A 25910-nucleotide genomic window follows, 5' to 3' on the forward strand; every position below is an offset into this window, starting at 1 on the left:
GGGTTGATATCAGCTGCCGTTTGAGCAGCGGCGGTATCGGTCTTCTAGGCGTATACCCACCGCGACGACCAGCAATGACGTAAATTCCTCTATTAGCCAGTCGTGAATAATGGCGGCGGCGGCTGGGACGAACTGGTCGCGATCGTGAGGCTCGTTTTGTGGGGCTGGCGGCGCATGTTGGCGAAGGACCTTAAGGCGAAGACTGGTGGCGGCGGCGGTAAACGCGAGCTCCCTGAAACTGCCATTCGCCCATTTAAACGCGCAAGTGCGCATAGGTTTGCACATCTGCGCCATTTACGCACAACATTTGCAATGGATGAGGCGAGTGGCGAGTACCGCGTGGGTTATCGGACCCTAACCTTCGCCCTCAGCCTTTTGTCCAGTTTCCCACGCGGGCCACTGCGAAAGTGTTCGTGGCATCCATCGAGCGCCCTTAAAAACCCGGTTCAAATTTTTTTTCTTTTCCTCCCTTTCTTCTCTACCACGCACTCTTAACCTCTCCATCTCTCTCTCTTTGTTTCGTTTGTTATTTCATATCGTGTCTCTACTCCTTGTCGAATAGAGGCGCACCATTTCTTTGTTAATTTTACACTTTGAATCCGGCTATTTGCCGTTTGAGTAAGTGATCTCCTTTGTTCACCATTGGCCGCCATTGAATCGGTTCTCTGTCGTGCCTTATCACCACCACTCTCTCCTACTCCAATTCATCTGCTAATATCCGCTATAGAAGACACCGTTCGCGGAATAAACATGTCTGCTGCTGAGGCAAAGTCTTCCGTCAAGGCTCTCACTGAGCTCTTGTCCAAGCTCACAGTCGCCGCCACCCCCGACGATCGTGCCGCCGCTGCCACGAACTTCGCCACTCTTATCAGTGCTCCCCTTGAGGACCACGATGTTCCTACCAGCGTGGTCGACTCGCTCAAAGCCGCCCTTAACAACAAGAAGGACGCCTTAGCCCGACAAAACGCTCTGGAGGGGCTCAAGGCCATCGCAATTAAGCAATTCACCCCATCGCTGGAGCCTTATATCGTCGCACTCCTTCCCTCCATTATTGAGAAGGCGACTGACAAAATTGTCCCCGTCAAGCAGCTTGCTGAGCCGACAGCTATTGCTGTGGCCAAGGCCATCAACCCCAACTCCGTCAAGTTCATTCTTCCTATCCTCTCCAAGCTTGTTGCCAATGCGACCAAGTGGCAGGAGAAGGCTACTGCCCTCACTGTTATCATTGCCGTCGTCGAAACTGCTCCCGGACAGGTTGCCTTGAGGATGCCTGAGCTCATCCCCTTGTTGTCCGAGGCAATGTGGGATACCAAGGCCGATGTCAAGAAGGTCGCTCGTCTTGCGATGGAGAAGGCTACTGAGACCATTCAGAACAAGGATATCGAGAAGTTCATTCCTTCTTTGATCGAGTGTATCGCCAGGCCCACCGAGGTCCCCGAGACTGTCCACATGCTCGGCGCCACCACCTTCGTCCAGGAGGTTACTTCCGGTACCCTGTCAATCATGGTTCCTCTTCTCTCCCGTGGTCTCGCTGAGCGTGACACTACCATCAAGCGAAAATCGGCTGTCATTATCGACAACATGTGCAAGCTAGTCGAGGATCCCCAGATCGTCGGTCCATTCTTGCCCAAGCTCATGCCTGGCTTGAAGACCAACTACGACAACATTGCCGATCCCGAGGCTCGTGAGGTTACTCTCCGTGGTCTTAACACTCTTACCCGTGTCGGCGATGTTAGGGACGGCAAAATCCCTGAGGTTTCTACTGCTGGTGACATCAAGGTCTGCTTGGAGACTCTCAAGACTCTCCTCAAGGACGTTAAGGTCGATAAGAAGTTCCAGCTCGTGTTGGAGTACGTTGCTGCTATTGCTGGTACGTTTGTGGACGAGAAGAACAATGAGTCCATCACCTGGACCGAGGCTCTCACTCCTTACCTCACCGCTTTCCTTCATGAGGCAGAAGCTAAAACTCTCGTCGACTCCTACCGCAAGAAGTCGATTGCCAATATTCCTGGCCAGGCTATCGAAGAGGAGGAAGAGGAGGAGGGCGAGGATCTCTGCAACTGCGAGTTCTCTCTTGCCTATGGTGCCAAGATCCTACTTAACCGCACTGCTCTTCGTTTGAAGAGGGGCCGTCGTTATGGTCTCTGCGGTCCCAACGGTTCCGGCAAGTCGACCCTCATGAGAGCCATTGCCAATGGCCAGGTCGAGGGTTTCCCTACACAGGAGGAGTGCAAGACCGTGTATGTTGAGCACGATATTGATGGTACCCACGCCGAAACTTCTGTCGTTGACTTTGTCGCTACCGATCCTGAGGTCGCCATTAGCAGTCCCGAGGAGGCTGTCAAAGCTCTTAAAGATGTCGGTTTCTCCGAGGAGATGGTCAACAGTCCTATTGCTTCGCTCTCTGGTGGTTGGAAGATGAAGCTCGCTCTGGCGCGTGCTGTCTTGAAGAAGGCCGATATTCTCTTGCTCGATGAGCCTACCAACCATTTGGATACCGTTAATGTTGCCTGGTTAGAGAACTACCTCATGACCTGTGGAGTCACGTCTATCATTGTCTCTCACGACTCTGCTTTCTTGGATCACGTCGTTGAGTTCATTATCCACTACGGTATGTTTATGGATTCTTTATGTTCATTGGAAACGACTGACTAATTCATATCCAGAACGATTCAAGCTGAAGAAGTACAAGGGTAATCTCTCTGAGTTTGTCAAGAAGGTTCCTTCCGCCAAGTCCTACTATGAGCTCGGCGCCTCCGAGATGGAGTTCAAGTTCCCCGAGCCCGGTTTCTTGGAGGGTGTCAAGACTAAGCAGAAGGCTATCGTTAAAGTCAGCAACATGACGTTCCAATACCCTGGTACTTCGAAGCCCCAGATCCGGGATATTACCTTCCAGTGCTCGCTCTCGTCTCGTATTGCCGTTATTGGCCCCAACGGTGCTGGCAAATCTACTTTGATCAACGTTCTCACGGGAGAGCTTCTGCCTACCGCCGGTGAGGTCTACGTCCACGAGAACTGCCGTATCGCATACATCAAGCAGCATGCTTTCGCTCACATCGATCAGCATCTAGATAAGACTCCGTCCGAGTACATTCAATGGCGATTCCAGACTGGTGAGGACCGTGAGACCATGGACCGAGCCAACAGAATCATCAACGAGTCGGATGAGGAGGCGATGAACCACATCTACAAGATTGACGGTACCCAGCGACGAGTCATTGGCGTCCAGGCCCGAAGAAAGTTCAAGAACACCTACGAGTACGAGTGCTCTTTCGTTCTTGGTGAGAATGTCGGCCAGAAGAACGAGCGATGGATTCCTATGTTGAGCGCTGACAACTCCTGGATCCCACGTAATGAGCTTATCCAGACTCACGCGAAGATGGTTGCCGAGGTTGACATGAAGGAAGCCCTTGCTTCCGGTCAATTCCGACCTCTTACTCGAAAAGAGATTGAGGCTCACTGCGCCATGTTGGGTCTTGAGGCTGAGCTTGTCTCGCATTCTCGTATCCGTGGTCTCTCTGGTGGCCAGAAGGTCAAGCTTGTCCTTGCTGCTTGCACCTGGCAGCGACCTCACTTGATCGTCCTCGATGAGCCTACCAACTACCTCGACAGAGATTCTCTCGGAGCTCTTTCCAAGGCTCTTAAGGCTTTCGAGGGAGGTATCGTCATCATCACCCACTCTGCCGAGTTCACCAAGGATTTGACTGAAGAAGTCTGGGCTGTCCTCGATGGCAAAATGACTCCTTCCGGCCACAACTGGGTTCAGGGCCAGGGCTCTGGTCCTCGTCTCGACGCCAAGGATGGCGACGAGGAAGACAAGTTCGATGCTATGGGTAACAAGATTGAGACCACCAAGAAGGCGAAGAAGCTTAGCGCTGCTGAGCTAAGAAAGAAGAAGAAAGAGCGTATGGCTAAGAAGAAGAAAATGGGTGATGCTTACGTGTCGTCGGATGATGACCTTTAGAGAGGTTTTTGTTTTTATATTTTTTTGTTGTTACACTTTTCGGTTTTTCATTTAGTTTATACTCATGTAAAGTGTTCATGGTTTCAATTTTTATCTATCTATCTGTCTATTCTTTGCGAGAAGGTTCCTAAAATAGAGTGCTGTGAGTTATATATAATGTGACCGGTAGATTAGAATGGAGTAATAGATGTGTTTTCCACTTATAGTTTGCGTCGACTGCTCTGTTAGTTGCAATTCGCATTATGATTAATCAGTCTTCGGGACGTTGCCTCTGGATCAACCAGAAATAAAGGTACTATATCAGATGAGTCCGTGGTCTAGGCTGCGGAAAGCGAGCAGTCGCGCACTTTAACTAATCCATTTGCTCCTTTTTTTGTCGTCTCTCAAACCCCTCCGCGTAAAACTGGTAAAACTGTTCTTTGGCCACTGGACATAAATGATCACTTTGGGTTTCTCCATTATTGTCCCACAGGGGGAGTGCGGCAAACTGGCTGATTATCGTTGCGTTCGGGTGCGTGTATATCTGAGTTATCGCTAACTAAATCTCAGGCACGCTAAGACGCATTCAAACAATCTCTCGAGATCATAGTCATGCATGCCCGATGTAAATATCATTGCAGTCTTTGTTATGCTCGTGCACCGACCGGTATAATCCAGCGCAAGATGTAGAGTCCCAATCAGGGAATAGTGATTAGCAGATAAGTTTGTATTCGTCTTTCTACCTCGCGCTGTATGTGTGCAGAATTAATTATTAGACCTATTACCAAGTGTGGAAATACGTGCCATTGTTCAGAGTTCCTTCTCGGCAACGGGTGTGTCGAACAATGACGCAAACCCGGGAAAGACGGACGAACTGCGCTTCGCCGTAAAGTCCCAACGGCCGCCTAGTCGCCGGGGCGCCGTTCCGATGGAATTGCTGTTCCACCCACCAAAAAGGACAACCAGAACGCGCGGTCGTCACGAAACTCGAGATAATTTTCAGCAGCGGACGAGTAGTTCCGAGCATGGCAGTTCCGAGTTGCGTGCTCTGTGAGTTGCCGCAAGAAATCCTGATCCAGATCTTCAGCGAACTGGACCAGACTTGCAAAAATGACCTGGCATCGCTGGCCCTCACATGCAAACGGCTGCATGTAATCGTGAGTTTTCTGAACTATATGGCTGGATTATCAAATCCCGAAGCGTATGGGCTGACGGTTCGCGCGGCGTGCTAGGGCCAACAATTCATGATTTCAGAGGTGACCGTAAGCTGGCACCTGCTCGACATATTCCACACGAAGCTCCAGACAAGTCTGTACCCGTTAATACCATACATTACATCATTCAGTATCACAATTCCGTCTAGCTGGGGTGAGTGGCACAGGTCAGACATTCTCCAAGACGTCCTCGAGACATGCTTCAACATCCGCTCGCTCCAGCTCACGCTCTCGGGCTCATCCAAATGGCTGCAGTACCTGTCGCCGAACAGGCACGTGCGGAAATTGAAATTGACGTCGAGCCAGGCCAGTAGCACGATTGCGCTATTTGACGTGGCGGACTTGCATGCGTTCAAGGCCGTCGAAGAGCTGCAGCTGGATTATTTCCGCTTGCAGTGCGAGTATCCGATCGAGGAGCGTGCAGTGCCGTTGCTTAACACGGTTAAAGATTTGGAGATATTGAATTGCGAGTGGGATTATCCGTTCAATATGTCGCTGTTCAGGAGCTTGAAAGTGTTGAGAGTTTACTATACCATAAAGTGCGAGGCTTTTACATGTACGTCCATGCCCCAGGCGGCGCGCGCGTGTCAGGGCAAACGACAAGGGCTAACAGTTTTTACAGTTTCCGAGCGTCTCAAAAATCTCGCGTCGAATCCGCCTACGACGGTGAAGCGGCTGATATTACATCTCGACCTATTTTCGCCGGTTCGGCAGAAAACGTGGTACCCTAGCCTGAAGGCCTGCATGGACCTGGAATTTGTCAGTCTCAAAGGATTCCGGCGTCCGCCGGTCGAGTTTTTTGAGAACCTGCCGGACAGGCTCATGGATGTCGAGCTATACTTCGCGTCCAAGAACTTTTTCGACAATCCATATCTTGTTGCGGCCCACGATAACGCGGGAGTGCCGGTTATTAGTAAATACGGCAGCAAGACCATTAGGCTTGTGCGCAGGTACGGCTCGAGTATAGATCTGTTACTGGAGTGTTGACATGTACTAACTTCAGACTGTAGCAACAGTCCGATGGCATTAACGGCGAGAGAGATGCGAAGGTTGAATATTTCGGCGATATAAATCACTTGCCCCAACGTGGGCAGTTTTGGAGATGTTTGTGATCGGGATATAGATTGTTTCATATGTACACGGGATTCGGAGTTTCTTTCTGTGATTTGTTGCTGGCTGTACAGGGCATTATTGGATTGGGATTAGATTGTATAGCCTGGGAAGGCTGACCTTAATAAAAGCCATTAGATCAAATTGTTGTCTCACTTTTTTTTTTTGGCAACAACTACAACACCTAGTGGTCTATCTTCATATTAAAATCAATAACGCCCGTTCCCTGATGCACACTACTCGTGCTGTATATGTCGATTTCATTCGTCAAATACGACCGGATGTTTTCCTCCCGCAGCCCACCAGAGCACTCGAGCAAGAAGTGTTTCCTGCCGAGCCACCGGGACTTGATGGTCTGGGCAGCAGCTACTAACCCATCGTCGGTGAAATTGTCGAGCATGATAACGTCGGCGCCGGCCGCGATCGCCTCGTCCGCCTCGGCCTCGGACTGGCACTCGACCTCGATCTTTGTCGCGAACCCGCACGCCGACCGGGCCGCGTGCACGGCCTGCGTGATCGACCCCGTCGCCCACACGTGGTTGTCCTTAAGCATGACCATCGCCGACAGATCGTACCGGTGCGTGTCGACGCCGCCGACCAGCATCGCGTACTTCTCGATCCGGCGGAAACCGGGCGTCGTCTTGCGGGTGCCGGCGATAATGCCGTTGTAGCCTGCCTCCCGCGCAAGTGTGACTATCCGCCGCGATCTTGAGGCTCACAACACTCGGTCAGCAAACCACCCCGTGGCAATTCGTTACAAGACACGTACGTACTTTGTCGCGATTCCGGACGCGCGGGCAAGAATGTTGAGCAGCGTGCGCTCGACGAGGAGCAGATTATTCACAGGTCCAGACACGCGCGCAACTGGGACCTTGCTCCCACCACTGGCAACGACGTCGATGAACGCGCCCTCTTCGACTAGCCATTCGATCGTGAGCCCGGTCTGGTCGGCTAATTCCTGCGCAAACGGCACCCCAGCCAATACGCCCTTAAACAAAATTTGTCAACCTCCTCTCTACTAACATTATTATGATTGGCAAAAAAGAACGCTTCATACCGACTGCTTCGCGTTAACCGTCGCGCTTTTGACCGCGTCGCCGACAACGAACCCGCCGACGTCGAACGCAGGAACGTCTTCGGAGAGATATTGCCGAATGTCGTTTTTCCATTCGCCGCTTGCCGGCAGTAAATTTTTGAACTTCAGCGAAGTTGCCATTTTGTTTTTTGTGAAGCGGGTGTCGATTTTGAGATGCCAAATTTGTCAGACTCCTGGGGGTAATGACACGGTACCAGACCCACCCTCTGGCACTCAGGTTGCTACGTTGGGTCTGGTACCGCCAATACAAGCGGGCTGCATACTTCCAAAATAATGCCATACACTCAGATTGCCCAGAGTGCAGTAAGCTGCGCTATTCTACGATAGAGGCACGCCAACTTCCAAGATAAACAACACATCAATGCAGAATGACGATCCCAGTATTAAAATTTGCTATATGTAAAATATCACAAAGTCGAATGCATACACCAAAAAAAAAAAACTTCTAACCCTACCCGCCAAAAAAGAAGTGCTCAAAACTCCGATCTCACGTGCCAAAACTTTTCGTTTAGCTTCGAATAGGGTATAAATCATTCTGTAAAATTGATCCCATAAAACTTTTCAAGTTTCTATTGCCGCCCCTTTAGTCCACCCCGCACCGCAAAATCAGCAAAACAAAACTCAAAACAATTAGTGCTTGTGGATGCCAGCGTGCATGACGTCGTGCTCGTGGTCGACCTGGAATCGCTTGAGCAACTTGCCATCGGCGGGAGGCTGGATCATCTGGACGAAGGACTCGTTGGCCATAAGCATCTTGGTGACGTTCTTGAGGTTGAGGCCGAGCTCGGCGGTCATAAACATGCCGACCTCGGTGTTCTCGTGGTTGCCGACCATCTTCTCGGTGTTGCAGCCGTAGCCAAAGAGGGTGATGTCGACGCCAGTGTGGCCGAGAGTAGACCAGTTGATGCCAGCACGAGCAGCGAGGATCTCTCCAAGGTAGATGGCGACAGAGGGTGCGACGGAGAGGCCAGCAATTTCTTCAGAGGTGACATTGTAGATACCAAAGCCGCCGAAAACCTTGTCGACGATCAACGATTCCTTGTCAGATTCGGTGTAGTTGAAAGCGACGATCTCGTCATAGATAGCGGCGTAGTACTCAGAAGTGCGCTCAGCATTGGCGAGGACGGATGGGTACCAGGCGTAGTCAGGAACACCCAAGGTAAGACCACCGCACTCGTGGTCGGCGGCAGAGAGAAGGGCAGTGTCATCGTGCTCCTCGATCCACTGCTTGACAGCAAGCATGGCACGGTTGTACTCGAGAATATCAAACAAGTGGCCAATCTGTTCAAAATTTAGTCAGTCTTATGTATAGGCTTTTGAAATCAATAACTGGGCGTACGGGGTCGTGGCCGTGGCCGGCATGGTCGATACGGGAGGCCTCAAGGAAGAGGAAGAAGCTGGTGTCGTCCTCCTTGGACTTGCGGTCGAGGAGATTAAGGGCAGTGACAGCCATCTCAGTGAGAGAGGGCTCGAGCTGAGGATCACGATCGGCCTCATAAGCCATGTGGCCTAATGGTAGTAAGCGAATGCAAACACACGATAAACTCTCAGGGGTGCATACCCATGGTGGGGATGAAAGCGAAGGGGAAGTCTCCGGATTCGCCGTTGTGGAGGCTGTCGAAAGACTCACGGGCTGAAGTCATGGTCCAGTTGTACTCGGTCTCGGCGAGGGACCACAAGTCGATGTCGTCGTCACGGCACGAGTCCTCGTCAGACTGGGGAAGGAAGAAGCACTTGCCACCGCCCATCATGACGTCGACAACACGGCCAAGAGGATGGGCATAGCCGACAAGCTGGTCAGCAATATCGGCCTCCTCGTCACGGTCCCAGATGTGAGTTGCAAAACCGGCAGGCGAGGCATGAGTGATACGGGACGTCACGACGAGACCGGTGTAGAAGCCATTGAGCTTAGCAGCCTCGAGAATCGTGCCACATGGGAGATAGTCGTCATCGACACCAATGGCACCGTTGTAGGTCTTGATACCGCAGGCGTAGGCAGTGGCGGCAGCGGCAGAGTCAGTGACAAGAGTGTCCGAAGCCTTGGTTCGGACATAGCCAATGGCCATCTCATCGACGGGAAGGACGACGGTCGCGTTGTCGACCCAGTTGGCATAGTCACGAGCGAAGGTCTCGGAAGCAGGACCGTAGCCGTCGGGGAGGAAAAAGACGTAGTTCTTTGGCTTGCCGTGGTGGGCGGCGTGGATCATGGGCAGGGCCATGGCCGCGGCGACGATGGTAGTGGAGAACTTCATTGCGGCAGTGATGTGTTTCTGGGACGGGGCTAGGCTGATTCGCGAACGTCAATTGGAATGAAGAAGAAATGCAAGGGAGAGCAGCAAGGGGTATTTATAAAACAATAGAAGGCTTTCGACGAACGACGACTGGCAGGTTGACAGATTGGACCGACGAGCCAAAACGAGAAACGACAGACAACACGAAGGAATCTATGTGGAGCACAGTCCTTCTGCAGTGTACGGTCCAATTGCGAGACTGGAGCAAGGCACTTGTCAAATCGAGGGCTTGTGACGGCGAAGAACCGAAGAGCAAACAGGCTTAGCCGAAGCAGAAAGTGAACCAAGTGTCGATACCGCCGGCTTCGTACCTTAGCATGCTAAATTGGGACGTGACGATCAGGATACAACAGACCGTCGGTATTTGCCCGTAGCCAGAATGGCAATGCAGGCCCGCACGTGGCGTCGAAAGTACAAGACAGCCAGGCCGAATCTAAACACCGGCAACAATAACAACAAAAGGCACAACTTTCTGGCAGAGCCATCGAGGAACAATTAATTTCAGATCATCGACAGTCCACCAAGTAACGTGCCGCTAACTGCCGTTCGCATGATCGTAAATTAACAAGGATGATTGATACACGTGCAGCATGACGACGGCGCACACGACACTATCCCACAGGCCCCGCGAACTGCTATTTGCGAGTAGAATGCGACGTAGCGACGATCAGGTGATGGTATTTGCGTCGTGTGAGTGAGCGGCACTGTGGACCAATCTGAAGAGCAGATCAGGGCACACGGTCCTGAGCAAGAATTGGATGGATCATTGGGCGGCTGCTGCGGATAGAGCGAAATGGAGCCGCCTAGTCTGTACTCGGAGAAGTGCGAAATCTGTGTGTTTCTGTATTGTCGGTCGAAGTAAATTTATTTTTTGGCGGGCAACACAAGCGCAAGACTGGCGACGTGCTGAGCAACGCCGGGGCTGGGCAGATCGAAGCAAGACTGAGGCAGTGCAACATAATCGAGCAAGGACGAGCCCGCCAAGAGAGCCAGACTATATAGCCTTACTCGGCGCCGTGCTTTGCCTGTAGGTTACATGTAGCAAATGCTACGGGGAAAGACTGATTCGCGATGGTGGTCAGCCTGCCTCGATGCACGTGCGCCCGTTTATTGGCGACAGCGACAGCCGATAAGCTGGCCGTGCGGCGCCGCCATCTCTCTCATTCTCGAACCCCCACACAACAAATTACTGTGCGTACTGCGGCTATTCGGGTAATAAAGTGTGGGTGGATGTGGGCTATCTGATCAATCTGATCAATCTACATTCTGCTGCCCCTTCTGATACTCTCTCAGACGCCATCCGTCGAGAGATGCCGTAGTCGCAGGTCTAATCAGTCAAAAATCTTTGCTCTCCCAAGCACTCTGCGCTCACGAATGCAATTCTCGGTGTCTTCAGCTCTTACTCTCGGCGTTTCTGGGCTCTCCGCTTGGCGTCCACCGCACTGGGTAAGCCTTACTACTCCGTCCCACTCTTGGATCGATCGTGATTCGGTTCATTACTCGGCTGTCATGACTAGTCTTAAGTGTCCAATGACTGCACATGGTTAAATGCACGTGCCAGTGCCATCAATGGTCATGCTGCCGTCGCCAGACCACGGCACCATCCAATCGGCTCTGGTTCTGGCTTTCTCGTTGCCCCCAATGTCTGTTTCCATGCATGTCATTGCCCTTTCGGCAGAAAGCCCTAGTCCGGTCCTTTTCCGAGTCTTCAAAATTCAGCCGCGGCAAATGTACGGGCATGATTGCAACCTTGCCAAGAGTACGTATCCTGGAGTCAGTGTCTGATTCATTAAAGTCAACGACAGAAAAGTCAATATATTCCATCCAGCTTTGTCTGCGCTAAACTCGATCAAGTTTGGTCTCATCGGGTTAGGCTTGTCTTTACGAAAGCCAGTCGTACGTGTGATGTCGCGAGCACCAAGTTTGGCTCCGAGCCTGACGACACGTTTCTACTTTTGATCGTGGTTGACATACTGCACTGGTTACGGTCAGATGTGCTCGAGTCATTGGTCGTGCTTGTCGTGGATTGGATGCTGCGGGCCGCCAGAGAGTGTCGGTCTTGCAGGGTCCGCATGCGAATCCGGCGACGTCACCATGAATCAGAACACGTGGATTGCTCGCTTCTGTTCATTCCGCTGTTCCCAATCGCGCGAAGGTTATGGAATCGGGTGCCTGCATCCACATCGCTGGGTGTGCCCTCGACACTAAGGTTATCGGCTTGCCGGAAATTACGTCTGCATAAGTACGGTAGACACATTTGGCAGGTGATATCTGCCGAGCCAATCACACTCAGGCACAACTCGCATAGCAAATCTGCACTACAGTTTATTCATTTCGCGTTACATTCATCAAGAGAGTTCCAAAACACTATAACAGTGCAAATCATACATAAGTCATGACCATTCAATTCGCAAATCGTGTCACCATCACAAACGCCAAAGAATCCAAAGCAAACCAATCTGAGACCGAATTCCAAACAAACCCAAAAATTCGGTAGTGCCGTCGAATACAAAAATACATTATTACTATGGGAATAAAGTCGATCATGATATCATCAAGTTGCCAAATGGCTGGCTCTGCCGAAGCTCGTTTACGAGACTGTCGACATTGCTGAGGTACTTCCCGAGCATGCGCTGTTTTTCTTGACTCGTTCTGACTACATGCCCCAGGATTCCAGACCCACTTGAGCCGCCGGATGAACCATCGGCCGAACTCGACGACGCGTGTTTGCTAGTGGCCTGCTGCTGATGTGTGGCGCCTGGCTCGGGGACCAGGTAGAAGAACAGGAATTCGAGGATCCTGAGTTTGACTTCTTTATCCGTATCTTTACGCGTGAAAAGCGTGCATACGCTGGCTAAGCCGTCCAGCGCCTCGAACGTCTGCGAACGCGTTAGCATACTTCTTGTACACCGCGTCGGCACAATACACACTCGAACATTCGGCCATTCCTCAACCACCGCGCACAGAAGCGTATTCACTGTAGCTGCCTGGATTGCAGCCGGAGACGACTGAGGCTCCAGCAGATCCAGCAGGATCGTCATATTGACTTCGCGCGCAAACACGCGGCGACTTGCCGGATGAATGAGAAGCACGCCTCGCAGCAGATCAAGCGTCGATAACATCAATAACGTCATCTGATCGTCTGCTTAAATTAGTACCGGCCACGAAAACATATGCGTGAAAATGACTCACTGGATTCCTGTCCTAGTAACCGTTCCAGACAGGACACTAATCGAAGTGCAACTATACCTAATTAGCTAATCGGCCATTAAATCCACTAGTCGACACTTACGATTCCACTCGAATCCGTCCTGCAGCCTCAGAAACTCTAGGTAGGCAGGATCATCAGCGACCCGAGTGTCGATCCCGGCGGAAGAAGACCGATCTCGTTTGCTCGGCGATGGCGACGACGCGGACGCATATGGCCGACATAGATGCGCTAGCAGGCCCTCGATATGGCGGAGACCTCTTCGGATTGCGGCCGGGTCATAAGAGGAGATCTGGTCGAATGCAGAGGCGAGCAGAAATTCCATCGATTTCTAAAAAGCAGTACGCCTATTAACGATAGCGTCAGTCTCGTGCTGCGAGCAGCACCGTCATTCAATGACTATAGTCACGTCAAATGTAACAGAGAGCACGATACCTTCTAACAAGCGGCGGTAGCGTCCTTGCGCAGACGACTGTGAATCAAAGGCGGCAAGGCCAAAGCGCAAAAGGTAAGGAAGCTTCCGATCCAATTATTAGATTTGCTGTTAAGACTGCTGTTGCCGGCCGTCGTCCGATGGCCGAACAAGCTTGCTGGTAGGTCTAAAAGCTAGTGCCGGCCAGAGATCAACGAGAATCCCTTCCAAGCAGGTGGACAGGTGGTGGCAGACGGCCAGTTGGGAGGTATAACCCGCCTATCCGGATGCTTACGGACTGGCGCATGGCTTCACTAATGTGATGACTTCATCCTGGCGCGCTTTTGTGTAACAGCTGCCGCTGCGGTCCCGTTGGCACGGCAACAGTAGCAGGATCCAGATCGCCGTAAGCCGCGCTATGTCTTATTAGGCCTAGTGCGACTCGTGCGCAGCCACAAGGGGCAGGCGATCAACAACGCGCGTCTGCGCAATCCCCCCCTGACAGCCACGCGCATCTCCGGAATTCCCGCGCGCCTTCCCAGTCAGAGCTTATAATATCAAAATTTTGTGTGTTAGCAGTGCTTCCGACTGGAACATGACCTTGGAGAAGAACAGAGAGAAGAGATCTGGTCTACGATAAAAATATGGGGAAGCCACCGACGCCACAGAGGCGGCACACACGGAGTCGTGCCGACGCTCAGACCACCGAGGTGCTGTCACCAAAAGCATCGGCGTCCCTAGCAACAGCTACAGTACAGACAATCTTTATTTTATTATGAACTGAATTGAATGGCTCTTATCACAGGCGACAGTTAATAACGGCCATTAGGTTTTTATCGATGGTAAACACGATATAGAGCAACGCTGACTCGTCGTTTCAACTAATGAGTGGCACCTATATATTCTTTGGGGCTACGACACACCAGACAAAGCCCTCCGTTCCGGAATGGAGAGAATGATGTAGGTAGTCTTATTGCTTAGTCTGATACCAAGTTCCATGAATATAACTTCATTCAATTCATTGTACAGTAACTGCATTCCTTAACCATACCATGCAACCATGTATTATTGACCCTATCTCAACCCACAAAACCCAAACAGCAGAACAACTCATCATGCCCGTTTAAAACTTATACTTCTTCGGTCTGTACAACTTCAGCGCCAACGACGAACACACTACAGACACCGAACTCAATGCCATCGCCAAACTAGCCCACGCTGGCGCCAGCCGTGCATGGTTCGCAGGATATATGACGCCGGCCGCGATCGGGACTCCAATCAGATTGTAAACCCCGGCCCAGAAAAAATTGAACTTGACTCGTCGGAAAACGAGACGGGAGATGTCGAGCAAAGTGAGGATCTGTGTGAGCTGCGAGGACATGAGCACAAACTTCGCCGACGAAAGCGCAATATCAGAGCCGGATCCGATGGCAATGCCAACGTCGGCCGTCGACAGAGGGGGAGCATCGTTGATGCCGTCGCCGACCATGGCCACCACCGAACGTTCCTTCTTGTAACGACCCGAGAGCAGTCCGTTTCTGCGACCCACCGATGCAGTCTTCTGGAGCCAGCTGACTTTCTCTGCCTTCTCCTGTGGGAGCACGCCTGCGATAACGTGATCGGCATCAATCCCGACTTGCCTCGCGACCGCTTTAGCCGTGACTTCGTTGTCGCCGGAGATCATCCACGTCTGAATATTCCGCTTGTGGAGTTGCTCTATCACGTACTTGGCCTCAGGACGCAGTGGATCCGCAGCCGCGAAAAGAGCGATAACAGTGAACTTCTTCTCTTCATCGGTGGATCGACGGACTGCAAGCAAGATAACAGACTTTCCCTGCTCCTTCCACGACCTCATCGACTCCGATTCGTCGTCCGTCAAAAGAGCACCATTCTCGGCCATCCACTTTTCGTTTCCAATAATCGCCTCCACAATGTCATCGTCTCGCGTCCCCGTCACCGAACTTGCTGACGAACTACCGACGCGACCTTTCAATCCACGGCCAGCAATCTCGGTGATATCATCAACCTTGACAGGACCAAGATGCACACGATAGTTCGCCGTCTTGACTCTCGGCAAGGTGGGTTTCTGTCGCAAACTGACATCGGCTTCAACCGTCAAGCCATCCAGTTCGACCTTCTCCACTTCAGACTCGAGCGTGTTCGTAGAGACTGACTCGTCGCTGGAATCAGTCAGGCCGTTCTCCCGCTCTGCGTAGTCGAGAATCGCCTTGGCAAGTGGATGGGTCGAATTCAGTTCCAAATCACGCGCGATCTGAATCGCAACCGGCTTACACTCCTCCAACAAATACATCGTGTCCGTGATCTTGGGCGCACCACCCTCTGTCAACGTGCCAGTTTTATCAAACACTACAACGTCCACCTGGGCGCCTTCTTGAAATGCCTCACCCCCGCCACGGGGAAGAATACCGTACTTTGCTGCGATGCCCGTGCCAACAAACAATGCTGTCGGTGCAGCAAGCCCAATTCCACAAGGGCACGCGACAACGAAGACCGAGATTGCAAACTCAAGTGACCAAACTGGCCATCCACCAATGTCAATATCGAGGTAACTGTCGGGCAGGGCACCACCTTCGCCAAGCCCTAACCAAATCACGAATGTAAGGATCGCGATCAGAGTGACCGTAGGAACGAAATACCCGGTCAACAGGTCCGCAACACGCTCAATCGGGGCGCGTTTCATCTGTCCTTGTCGCACAACATTGGTGATTTGATCAAGCATCGAGTCGCCTTCTGCCGATTCCACCATCATCGTGATCGCACCGCCGCCAGAGTGGGAAGTGCCAGCGAATAATTTGTCGCCCGGATGCTTTTCGACAGGAAGAGACTCGCCAGTGAGTGCTGCCTCGTTGAAGTCTGCAGTACCCGACATAACAACACCGTCCGCCGGCGGCGACATGCCGGAGAGTACACGGATTGTGTCGCCAGCTTCGATAAAGTCGATTCCGACCTCTTCAGTCTTGTCTGTAACGGAGTCGACCAAAAGCGCTGTTCTGGGCCGCAGATTGGTCAGGAGCGAGATGGCTGATGCGGTCTTGGACTTCGAGTACGCTTCTAACAGACGACCGACGAGAAGAAACATTGTCAGAAATACGACGGAGTCGAAATACGTGGTAGAATATCCTTCAGAATCCATCGAGTCTGTGACTGTCGATGAATTGTCTGCAGCCATCGGCATTGAATCCATCGACTCCGAGCTTGACGACAAATCCTCGGTCGAAATCGGCATCGCCGGTTTAGAAGCCGCTTCCAGCGCGAGAAGAGCAATACTGGCGAAGTAGGCGACGGTCGTGCCGAGACTCATCTAGTCTGGTGTTACTCGCAGTCAAGCGATTAAGAAGTACAAATTGCTTACCAATAAGTTCATAGATCCGAATCTAAATAACCGCCTAGAAAAAGGAACTCCAGGTCTCCACAGGCTCCTGATTTCCTTGATAGCTTTGACATGGAAAATATCGGCCGCGAAGAAGTACACCACCGTTGACATAAAAAATACCGCCCAGATACCACGTCCAACTCGTCCTGCCCACATTGGCTCCATCACATATTGATTGAGATAACTTGACTTTGGAAGCAGCATCATCATGACGATGCCGATGATGAAAGTAGGAATCGCGACCACGATGCTGAGAACCATGCGGAACGCTATGCGGCGACGTTCGCTGAGGGCAATTTGCTGGGCGCGTTCCTCTAATGTGGGCGGATGTATGATCGTGAACGTGAACTGGGACGAAAGACTAGACAAGTCCTTAATGATTCCCCGAAGTGTGACGGACGGAATTGATGGGATGTACGATAGACGAATCACATTGTTGTCTATCGTAACCGGACCTGAGTGAATCTCGACTGACTCTCCGTACTCCTGGAGCGCCTCATTAATACGACGAGGACATTGTCTACATGCAATTAACAAATGTCTCCAAAACTCCAAATAAAATAACTTACTCGCAAAACATGCCATCCACACGAATCATCACCGTTCGGGACCGCTTCTTCAACACCGAAGACCGATCCTCAACAACGGAAATATCACCACACTCATAGCCAATATCCTCGATGGTGTCCCTAATCACATCCAGCTTGTTGGGATCATTCACGATAAATGTGCCGGAGTTGGTAAGCAGCGTGATATTAGTTTCCAAAACAAAATCCAACTGTTTGAAGGCTTCGGAAAGAGCACTCACGCACGACGCACAGGTCATGCCGCCGATGGACGCCGTGACTTTCCACGTCTGCTGCTCGCTGCTCGGGCGACCGACCGGCAGAATCTCGACTAGCTCGCATTCATACCCTATATCGTCTATCGCATCTTTAACCTCGTCCGCCAAGTTCTGACGTGCCACGACAGCTCTGGCGGAGTTTCCCAGAACGTCAACGCTAATATCCAACACACCAGGAATATCTTTCACAGCTGCTGTGATCGCGTTCGAGCATGACGCACACGTCATCCCACCGACGGAGTAGAGCGCCAGAAATTCTGTACTCGGCTCCGGTTGTTCCGAGGCCACGGTTGTCATCGGGACCGAATCCGTGCCCTTCTTTTCTCTCCTGAACAGCGGCTCGTGATCTGAATGACACGCATCGCAATATTTTCGGTGGTGTCGACGCCGATACCAATTGGGTGCAAGATTAAACGGAAAAGGCTTTGACGAAAACGCGGCACTCGCAAGGGACATGTCTGTGGCCCCCGCATGCTCCGCAGAACTGACTGGTTCGAATCCTCCATGCTTTAACGCTGAGCGAATAGCTTCCCGTGTAACGCCTTCCGAATGCGTGACGCGGACGGTCTTGTCAGTGACGGATGTCTCCACCTTTGACGGTGGCGGCGACAGAGAATAAAGGATGCTCGAGATCGCTCTCACACATGATGCGCAGTGAATATTGCGTACATACACGACATCGGAAACGAGAGCCAGATTGTCTTCCATGACTGTGCTAGTCGGAAAATGCTGGAAAACAATGATATTGTGTAGAAGCACGAGCGCCTGTCGTAGCAAGGGGAGAGGTGCAATTATATATCCGCGCTGCAGCAACAAACATACCTATGTGTGGACAGTCCAACGTATGCCAAGCTCGAGAACCGTAGGATAAAGCGTCGAAGCAGACAGAGTTCGTCTTGATTCGAAGGACGTAATGCAGATTGCGGTGCCCGGCACGAGATAACGCGAGTATTCTGCCCTCGGACGCTAGTCCGGTTAGGGCAGTTCAGCTGCTGAAAGTAGTTTAGCTGCGGCTATTGTGCCCTCGACGGCGGTCATTGTGCCCTCGACGAAGTCACCAGGCTAATGATTTTTGATCTGCACCACGGGTACTTGGGCCGAACCCCTGGCAGAGCCAGAATCGTTGCGATTAGCCACGTCAGTTGTATTTAGCGTCAATCTATTTAGTCTGCGCTGAATCTACAATAGTCGACCATTGTTCTGAATTATGCAGAATTCTTATCCAGCGTTTACGATTTTTGTATTCTCATGGGCTTATACCAAGACACGAATAATGTACTTCACACTATTGTGCCGGACATGATTGAAAACTTACTCTCCTTGCCCCGCCTCAACGGAACGGTAGCATAATAACTGAATTTCAGGCATCGCCTATGCAGCTAGATATAGTCGGTAACTAAACATCAAATTTCTGGGAAGCTAGCCAACCTGCAGCAATTACATAGGAGCGATACTGATATACGTGACGTCTGCTGCACGTCAAACATCACAGGAATATGTTTACACGGACTGGCACGGGAGTAGTCGAAATTCAAAAACAATGCCGACGCCAGCAGGACTCGAACCTGCGCTCCCATAGGGAAAGAGATTTCTAATCTCTCGCCTTAACCGCTCGGCCATAGCGCCTTTCAGTACAGGGTTTGGGTGATATTTCCGTCACCTGCCAACGAAAAAAATTACGGAATCTCTTTCTAATATTCCCAAAAAGTGAATAAAAATATTTTCTTGTAATTTGCTGACACGAACCAGCTTGAAGACAGGTAACAAGACCAGCAACAAAATCCAGCGCTGTGGCGGATGCGGATATCCGCCAAATTTTCCCATATCCGCAGCCCCCATCCGCCTTTTTATATCAGCCAAATCCGCCATCCGCCTTTTAAAATTTGCAAAATTCATTAATAGTTATTATATATCTAATTTCTTCAAAAATTTCGCAAAGTTCTCTAACATGATATTTGAATTTTCTAAATGGACTCGCTGTAGCGGACGCAACTTATATGGTCGGTGATCCCCGCTACATGTGAGCCAGTACGACAGTGCTAGAATAACCTCTTGTCGGACTATGCAAGTTAAGGGTTAGGGCTACCTGTGACCCTAACCCTTCTCGATTTTGACCTTTTATTCAATTTAATTAAGAATATACGGATTATCCGCCATATCCGCCATCTGTATCCGCCAAATCCGCCTATCCGCCTATCCGCCTACAGCCCTGACAAAATCAGCCAAGATACCATTCCCAAGCTATTTTACTCATTATGCGTGTACGTACCAGAGACTATTAACAAGTGCTGCGTCTCATGGTCTAAGGAAGTCTCTTTGAGCGTTTCATGAATGACATGGCATGGAGAAAGTGTCTGACAACTGCTTTCAAGGAGGTCTAAGGCAGGTTGTGGGGGCTTACGACCCGGATATTATACTCCGTTCCCTTAATTATTGCCCCAGTCTTGCTTAACGAAGCTTGGCCCGTCAGCGACTATCACAGTAATTACTGTCAACTTATTGCGAACATTAGAGCATAACAACACAGAATACATTATTTACTATGAGCGCGTTTGACATATTTTGCTATGATATTTGACAAAGAGGTAGCCGACCACAATGCAACTGCCAATTGACCCTTAACTATTTGCCACGGGTTCTCGTCCTCAGCCACACGCAACACAGAACAAAAACCAAATTGCTTATTTCTAAGTTACCATACACATATTAATCGCACATAACAATCGAGATCTAAATCTGACCTATGCTACATGTATCCATTATCTTGCTGTATACCTCAATGAGTGATCAATCCATGATCCTCCGCGGCTCGTACGGTTCCTCCAAAAACTTAATCTCCTTTAACGTCAACGACTTGCCATTTGCACCCGCGACCTGTTCCAATCTCTCGATACTATTCACACCCACGATTGGACTGCTGACCTTGGTCAAGATCCACGCGAGCGCCACATCGCTCATCAGCCAGGCTTTTTCCATTGCCACTTTTTCAACACGGTTTATTATTTCCATGGTGGCACGATCTGTGACCTGATAATCTAAACTGTGCATGCCGGTTTTCCGAATCGATGTCGCGGCGATTGTACGGGCAAGATATCCAGCAGCAAGCGGACTCCACGGAATCAATCCCACACCGGTAAGATTGCAGTATGGAATCATTTCTCTTTCTTCCTCGCGATACAACAAGTTGTAATGATCCTGCATTGACACGAACTTGGCCCACCTGTTCTTTTCTGCCACGTGCTGCAGCATGGCAAACTCGTAGCAGCACATACTGCTTGCACCGATGTACCTGACCTTTCCGGACCTTACCAAATCATTCAATGCCCCCATGACCTCCTCTGGTTCCACGTTCTTGTCATAGCGATGAATCTGGAGCACATCAATGTAGTCGGTTCCTAACCTCACCAGCGAGTCGTTGACCTGGTTGAAGATTGCGGCGCGCGAGAGGCCATGCTGGTTCACGAACTGACGTTTGTTTGCGACGTCACCTTTCAAGCCGTTCTTACTCTTCTTGTCGTATGGAAAGAAGCATTTCGTCATGATGATAAGTTCGTCGCGGGGCATGTTGTACTTCTTGATGGCGGCTGCGATAATTCGCTCAGAATCGCCGTTGGAATAACCGTTCGCTGTGTCCCACTGAAAATATCTCGTGTCAGTATTAAGAATGAAGTATCTGATAATTAGGGGTAATTTACGGTCGTGATACCCAAATCGTAGGCCTTCTTTAAAATTGGAAGCGCGGTATCCTTCTCGAGAACCCAGGGTTGCCATTCAGATGCTGAGATGGCGCAACTAGTCAGAATATCTAGTATCCAAAAGTGGCCATGTGTAAAAGCTTACAGCCAAATGACATGCATCCCAGAATAGGGACCGAAACTCTCAATCCAGAGCTTCCGAGTCTATGCATGGACTAGTTAGTCGCCGACCAAAGTATGAGGAGAACACAACACTGACTTGCGATATTCGACCGGCATCAGTAGGTAAAACCAATGGCGTACAATTTGGTAAGAAACGCGTTCATCATGCAGCTAAAGTCAACACATCTACTTATACAGGTTTCTCCTTGTTTGCGGGGTAGTCGTCAATTTGGTAGGTTGGTGGACCTCTAATCTCCGACATTGAATATTCAGTATGGTACATAGTCGTCCTCTCCCACGGGGCTGCTCCCCATGTGTGTTGATGAAGGTGTTATCGGGTCTATCTCGGGTTATCTTCGCAAGGTAGATGATCTGCCTGCGGGGTAGGCTGTGGACCTATAGCACGAGAAGGTTAGGGTTATCCAATTTACCCGGAGCACAGCATACTTACTTGTATTAGACGGCCAACCCGGACATACAAAGTTTCATGAAATACAACAAAAATGTCTGGTGGTTACGCCCTGCCATGGGTCACAAGCAACAACGGCCAGCTCCAAGAAGCTGGCCTCTCATATGTATGTATATGTTCATATACATATACATAGACAAATAACAGGAACATAATGGTGATAGAGAAAATTCTAACACCGTTCCTTATCCCCCGTGCCCACAGTCGAGTACGCGTCCCCGGAACTGGTAGTGTCCAAGTGGCTTGGATCTCGCCATCCTTGGACTTACCCTTGCTCCAGGGCGGGATCTGCCTTGAGCAACTCGATCACGGCGTCTCCATATCACACCCTCTTTATCCGGAACAATTGCAATGAATGTTCCGTGACATGGTTGACTGACCATTGATTAGTAAGATCAAGTGAAACACGAACGAAAACGGGCGGAGAGCGTAGATGCGGTCTACCATGAGGCAAATCCATCTCGCCTTGTCGATTCGTGCCCAAAAACCCTAGTCCAATGACGCTTCCGTCCGCGCAGCCACAAACACTTGGAATCTCTTGTCACCTCAGGTGGCTGTCAGTTTATTTTCATTAACATGTCGCAAGAATACCTACATTCCGCTGGGCAGCTCTTTATGAAATATGGACGCAATAGTTTCCGGAACGGCTGGGCGCTGTTCACAAATTTCTCGCACGTGCGAGATCGCCAGCCGTTGAGAGTCTTGCATCTTCCTTCAGTAGCCGGTCAGAGAGTGGGCGTCGAATTTCCTTTGCCTGGTCGCCGCAATTGATTGCATGGTATAAGAAATCGAATACGGTACCAGTGGTTGTGGCCCCAGATACTTCTCTACGGAAAGACAAGACTGAAATGTCGAACTATGCCAAGGCACTTCACCTGTTGAAGAACAATACAACAGAACAGCGATTAGATGTTCACTTGTCTTATTCTATGTACTAGGATTTGCAGAAAAGCTGGTCTAAGTTAAAAAAGGATATGGACATTCGCGAGGATCAGATGTATTAGCATTTGTCGTCTTCCGTCTCCAGAGTGCAGCTGACAGTTCAACGGTGTAGTTATCCACGCTTGTCATACAATAGCTTAGATCAGGTAGCGACTGTTGTTACTATCCAAAGAGCTCTCCATGAAGCTGCAGCTTATGAATTCAACATTGAAGTCGATACAGGCGTTCGTGAATACCTCTCAAGTCACTCGCCTCAAGAACGCGACAGGATTGTTGGGACTGGATCTAGAACCGAGAAGGGTACTTACGGCAAGTACGCTAAAAGTTCGAAAGAGCCTGATGGGTCATTCTTCTATGATGATGACAATGCTGGACTTGTCCTGCGGGTTGTCATCGAGGCCGGACACTCTGAGCATTATAGTAGACTCCTTCGTGACAAGGACATGTGGATGAAAGGTACGAATGCAAAAGCTGTGGTATTGATATGCCTTAAGGAATCACTAAGGTTCAAAAATCCTCATACTGCATACGAGAACATCGAGGATGTCGATCTAGAGGTGGCAAGAATGAAAAGGCATATCCGCAATGTCAGGCAAAGGAAGACAGAAAACGGCTTCTATGGTCCCGTTGAATACCGCAATCACAGATGGTTTGGGGAAATGAGTGATGCTTTCATTGAAGTTTGGCGCGTGGGCATGAAGGATCCTGTCAGAAGCGTGAGTAGTAATTCTGTGTGACCAAGTAGCCTGTCTGCTCACGTTCATGCTAATTTAGTGGCTGATTAAAGATGGGCGGGCGTATGAGCGTCTACGTACGACAATTGGGCTTAAAATAAGCGATTTTTTAGGTGATCGTGAATCCGGTGCGGCCAACATTCCAGATAGTGACGTTTATTTTGACCCATGTCGATATTTGCGTAGTCTTATGTATGCCATGGAGATAACTGCAAAAGACAGATATAATGATTTCATACTTGAGAGGCATTGATTTCATTGGTATCTGCCGGACCATTCAACAACAAGAAGGCAGGATAGAGACCATCATTAGCTTTGGTTGTAGTGAACACTTCTATGATTATGATCTTGCATAACCGTTGTGTCAGACTATGATGTAGTAGACACTATAAGCATGAATGCATGATATTTCTATTCAAGTTGTGACTGTTGTATATATCCTCGCTGTTGCGGCTAATATTATCATCAACTTTACAGATTCTTGTATAAGCGATAAAGTTGCCACGGCATGCACCGAACCATGAAATGGGGCTTGCTATTTTTGTTAAAGCAGGGGCGACGACGTCCTCCCAGTCGGAGTAGTCTTAAAGCTCTTCGTCTGAGAGATAGTGCATCTTGAGAAATGTATACTACTTTTCTATCTAAGGGAAGATTGCCTCCCTTTATAAATCTACGCTTTTCTCTCTTGGGCACCCAGGGACTGGGGTGTCCTCGCCCCGCTCTCATCCCGCCGCCTGCTAACGCTAGGTGCGGGGAAGACATCCCACGATGGAAATGCGGGATGGTCTTGACAACGCTGTCGAGACGATAACCCCTTTTGGTCATATCATGACAATTTTAGTCTCGCAAATTTCATGAGCCGGAGAGACCCGAAATCCACCTACTGTCCAAAGAAACAACATATAGCCTAGCTAATAGTCATTGGAAGCTTGCGCGCCAGGATTGACCATGTTGGTAGGGCTGTTCCGAATACGAATATTCGCAGTAATCGATTATATTCGTATTCGTTATTCGCAATGCCGAGTATTACGAAATATTTCGATGATTTTATTCGGGTATTCGCCGGTAGGGGTGGATACGATTTGCGATTAATCGTTATTCGTATTCGTAAAGTCCAATACAATTACTATACGAGTCTATTTAAACTTTACGATTAACTATACGAGCGCTGAGGTGGGTTACTCGCAAAAAATCGTATAGTCATGCACGTGACTTTCATTATCTGCTCTGAAATGCACACGTAGATGACAAACAAATAAATAGAAATAAATAGCGCAAAATTACCATTCAGCTGCTCTTGAAAAGTGATCTGCAAGTAAAGTAAGCTTTCTCATGGTTCCTGGCTCCATGGAATGCCGTCTTAACCCAACTTTCGGCGGGGTCGCGACGGAGATCCAAATTTTCTTAAGTTGTCAAGCGAGCGGCAAAATGATCGAGATAGTTCGTTCGTATTATGTGTGTAAGAGAGTCAGGGTAAATTTCCTCACGCCATACCTAAATAGGAATACGATTACTATACGATTACTTTACGATTAGGTTCTCGGTTTTGCGATTAACTTTACGAATAGTATAAAATTTTGACGATACCGTAATCGTATCCACCCCTAGACTATTCAGCGACTATATTCGCTCAATTATTCGCTCCGTGGAAGGACTGCGAATAATACTCGTTATTCGTTATTCGCCACCAAAAACGGCGGTATCATACCGAACTTCTATACTATATGCCTATAGCGAATTCCTAATTTCCTATAAAGTAAAATCCATGACCTATTAATAAATAGGATGTCAGGGATTGAGGGGCATGTGTCGCTCGTGTCTTCGGAAGGGTGCCAGAGTATGGAGGAAATAAGGATCGACCCGTGGAGACTTCGCCGCGCCGCACGCCAAAATGCCCGCTCTGGCAATGCGTGTTCTGCTCTATATCATTTCTCGCGCGGTAACGCCGGTAGCTCGGGAGACTGAATCTCAGCAGACCTCAGTAATCTAAAATCAGAACCGGTCAGCCTGACAGTATCCACTTATCCAGCAAGTGAAACATCCGGATTCAGGATTCAGAGAAAATCTCCACGGAATTCGGGGTTAATTGCCGCGAGATGGTATGATCCTCATTGATTTTTCATTGTCGCCATGCAAATTAAAACAGCAGATGCAGTACAAAATGCACTCTTCGATCCACGGCCCGAACAAATCCCTAGTCCAGCCTTGTTCTTCCAAAGCAGTGCCTATCGGAGTGCGAACGAAAAGCTGGCATGCAATGTGGAAACGTTGGGTCTGGTACCGTCTAATACACGGGGTGGCTGTCAAAGTTTGTCTCACGCGCGTAGAAAGTTTGCGCTAAGCCGTCTTTGTCCAGTCTTTTGGCTTGGGGTGTCCCGATCTGGCACAGGGTAAAC

The 25910-nt window shown here is 49.9% G+C and overlaps 8 protein-coding genes and 1 non-coding gene across 9 annotated transcripts; 3 read left to right on the plus strand and 6 right to left on the minus strand.

The window, feature by feature from the left end:
* Nucleotides 1-750: 750 nt before the first annotated feature.
* Nucleotides 751-3964, plus strand: POJ06DRAFT_280190 (armadillo-type protein; the record flags this gene model as incomplete). The annotated part of the gene is made up of 2 exons (XM_056189864.1): nt 751-2611; nt 2667-3964. The coding sequence occupies 2 exons, from the start codon at nt 751-753 to the stop codon at nt 3962-3964; spliced, it is 3159 nt and encodes a 1052-aa protein (XP_056046416.1).
* Nucleotides 3965-4968: 1004 nt separating this feature from the next.
* On the plus strand, nt 4969-6228 carry POJ06DRAFT_265825 (uncharacterized protein; the record flags this gene model as incomplete). Its single annotated transcript, XM_056189107.1, has 4 exons — nt 4969-5100; nt 5176-5713; nt 5780-6107; nt 6168-6228. 4 exons carry the CDS (start codon nt 4969-4971, stop codon nt 6226-6228), a joined length of 1059 nt encoding a protein of 352 aa, XP_056046417.1.
* A 223-nt stretch (nt 6229-6451) lies between these two features.
* POJ06DRAFT_294240 (Quinolinate phosphoribosyl transferase) lies at nt 6452-7507 on the minus strand (the record flags this gene model as incomplete). Its single annotated transcript, XM_056190462.1, has 3 exons — nt 7325-7507; nt 7041-7255; nt 6452-6974 (listed from the first exon to the last, which is right to left on the minus strand). Exons 1-3 carry the CDS (start codon nt 7481-7483, stop codon nt 6452-6454), a joined length of 897 nt encoding a protein of 298 aa, XP_056046418.1. The 5' UTR covers nt 7484-7507.
* Nucleotides 7508-7739: 232 nt separating this feature from the next.
* POJ06DRAFT_60117 (alkaline-phosphatase-like protein) lies at nt 7740-9794 on the minus strand. Its single transcript, XM_056191256.1, has 3 exons — nt 8925-9794; nt 8703-8872; nt 7740-8644 (listed from the first exon to the last, which is right to left on the minus strand). The coding sequence occupies exons 1-3, from the start codon at nt 9613-9615 to the stop codon at nt 7994-7996; spliced, it is 1512 nt and encodes a 503-aa protein (XP_056046419.1). The 5' UTR covers nt 9616-9794; the 3' UTR covers nt 7740-7993.
* A 2331-nt stretch (nt 9795-12125) lies between these two features.
* Nucleotides 12126-13438, minus strand: POJ06DRAFT_60120 (cell division protein Cdc14). Its single transcript, XM_056191257.1, has 4 exons — nt 12947-13438; nt 12847-12897; nt 12585-12796; nt 12126-12533 (listed from the first exon to the last, which is right to left on the minus strand). Exons 1-4 carry the CDS (start codon nt 13185-13187, stop codon nt 12198-12200), a joined length of 840 nt encoding a protein of 279 aa, XP_056046420.1. The 5' UTR covers nt 13188-13438; the 3' UTR covers nt 12126-12197.
* An 832-nt stretch (nt 13439-14270) lies between these two features.
* On the minus strand, nt 14271-18459 carry POJ06DRAFT_299255 (uncharacterized protein). Its single transcript, XM_056190677.1, has 3 exons — nt 17238-18459; nt 16648-17188; nt 14271-16596 (listed from the first exon to the last, which is right to left on the minus strand). Exons 1-3 carry the CDS (start codon nt 18218-18220, stop codon nt 14398-14400), a joined length of 3723 nt encoding a protein of 1240 aa, XP_056046421.1. The 5' UTR covers nt 18221-18459; the 3' UTR covers nt 14271-14397.
* Nucleotides 18460-19056: 597 nt separating this feature from the next.
* On the minus strand, nt 19057-19138 carry POJ06DRAFT_t19. The gene has a single exon. It is a non-coding gene; the product is annotated as a tRNA-Ser (tRNA).
* A 685-nt stretch (nt 19139-19823) lies between these two features.
* POJ06DRAFT_246215 (NADP-dependent oxidoreductase domain-containing protein) lies at nt 19824-21843 on the minus strand. Its single transcript, XM_056186754.1, has 5 exons — nt 21821-21843; nt 21467-21765; nt 21353-21411; nt 21208-21290; nt 19824-21148 (listed from the first exon to the last, which is right to left on the minus strand). The coding sequence occupies exons 2-5, from the start codon at nt 21484-21486 to the stop codon at nt 20300-20302; spliced, it is 1011 nt and encodes a 336-aa protein (XP_056046422.1). The 5' UTR covers nt 21487-21765; nt 21821-21843; the 3' UTR covers nt 19824-20299.
* A 29-nt stretch (nt 21844-21872) lies between these two features.
* On the plus strand, nt 21873-24108 carry POJ06DRAFT_294244 (uncharacterized protein; the record flags this gene model as incomplete). Its single annotated transcript, XM_056190463.1, has 5 exons — nt 21873-21944; nt 22474-22749; nt 22777-22835; nt 22893-23496; nt 23555-24108. The coding sequence occupies 5 exons, from the start codon at nt 21873-21875 to the stop codon at nt 23765-23767; spliced, it is 1224 nt and encodes a 407-aa protein (XP_056046423.1). The 3' UTR covers nt 23768-24108.
* Nucleotides 24109-25910: the final 1802 nt, after the last annotated feature.

The sequence above is a fragment of the Lipomyces tetrasporus genome (genome assembly GCF_029532465.1).
Source record: "Lipomyces tetrasporus strain NRRL Y-64009 chromosome Unknown POJ06scaffold_2, whole genome shotgun sequence".
NCBI classification, from domain to species: Eukaryota; Fungi; Ascomycota; class Lipomycetes; order Lipomycetales; family Lipomycetaceae; genus Lipomyces; species Lipomyces tetrasporus.

What these genes read in the sequence shown, in the direction of transcription:
- POJ06DRAFT_60117 (XM_056191256.1), bottom strand. Translation starts at nt 9,615, where the DNA reads ATGAAGTTCTCCACTACCATCGTCGCCGCGGCCATGGCCCTGCCCATG. An exon ending in CGCTTTCATCCCCACCATGG is followed by an intron (nt 8,873 to 8,924) that starts GTATGCACCCCT and finishes TACTACCATTAG; the next exon opens with GCCACATGGCTTATGAGGCC. An exon ending in CCGGCCACGGCCACGACCCC is followed by an intron (nt 8,645 to 8,702) that starts GTACGCCCAGTT and finishes AATTTTGAACAG; the next exon opens with ATTGGCCACTTGTTTGATAT.
- POJ06DRAFT_60120 (XM_056191257.1), bottom strand. Translation starts at nt 13,187, where the DNA reads ATGGAATTTCTGCTCGCCTCTGCATTCGACCAGATCTCCTCTTATGAC. An exon ending in GTTACTAGGACAGGAATCCA is followed by an intron (nt 12,797 to 12,846) that starts GTGAGTCATTTT and finishes TAATTTAAGCAG; the next exon opens with ACGATCAGATGACGTTATTG. An exon ending in AGGAATGGCCGAATGTTCGA is followed by an intron (nt 12,534 to 12,584) that starts GTGTGTATTGTG and finishes ACGCGTTCGCAG; the next exon opens with ACGTTCGAGGCGCTGGACGG.
- POJ06DRAFT_299255 (XM_056190677.1), bottom strand. Translation starts at nt 18,220, where the DNA reads ATGGAAGACAATCTGGCTCTCGTTTCCGATGTCGTGTATGTACGCAAT. An exon ending in GTGGATGGCATGTTTTGCGA is followed by an intron (nt 17,189 to 17,237) that starts GTAAGTTATTTT and finishes AATTGCATGTAG; the next exon opens with ACAATGTCCTCGTCGTATTA. An exon ending in TCGGATCTATGAACTTATTG is followed by an intron (nt 16,597 to 16,647) that starts GTAAGCAATTTG and finishes ACACCAGACTAG; the next exon opens with ATGAGTCTCGGCACGACCGT.
- POJ06DRAFT_246215 (XM_056186754.1), bottom strand. Translation starts at nt 21,486, where the DNA reads ATGCCGGTCGAATATCGCAA. An exon ending in ATGCCGGTCGAATATCGCAA is followed by an intron (nt 21,412 to 21,466) that starts GTCAGTGTTGTG and finishes GTCCATGCATAG; the next exon opens with ACTCGGAAGCTCTGGATTGA. An exon ending in ACGATTTGGGTATCACGACC is followed by an intron (nt 21,149 to 21,207) that starts GTAAATTACCCC and finishes AGATATTTTCAG; the next exon opens with TGGGACACAGCGAACGGTTA.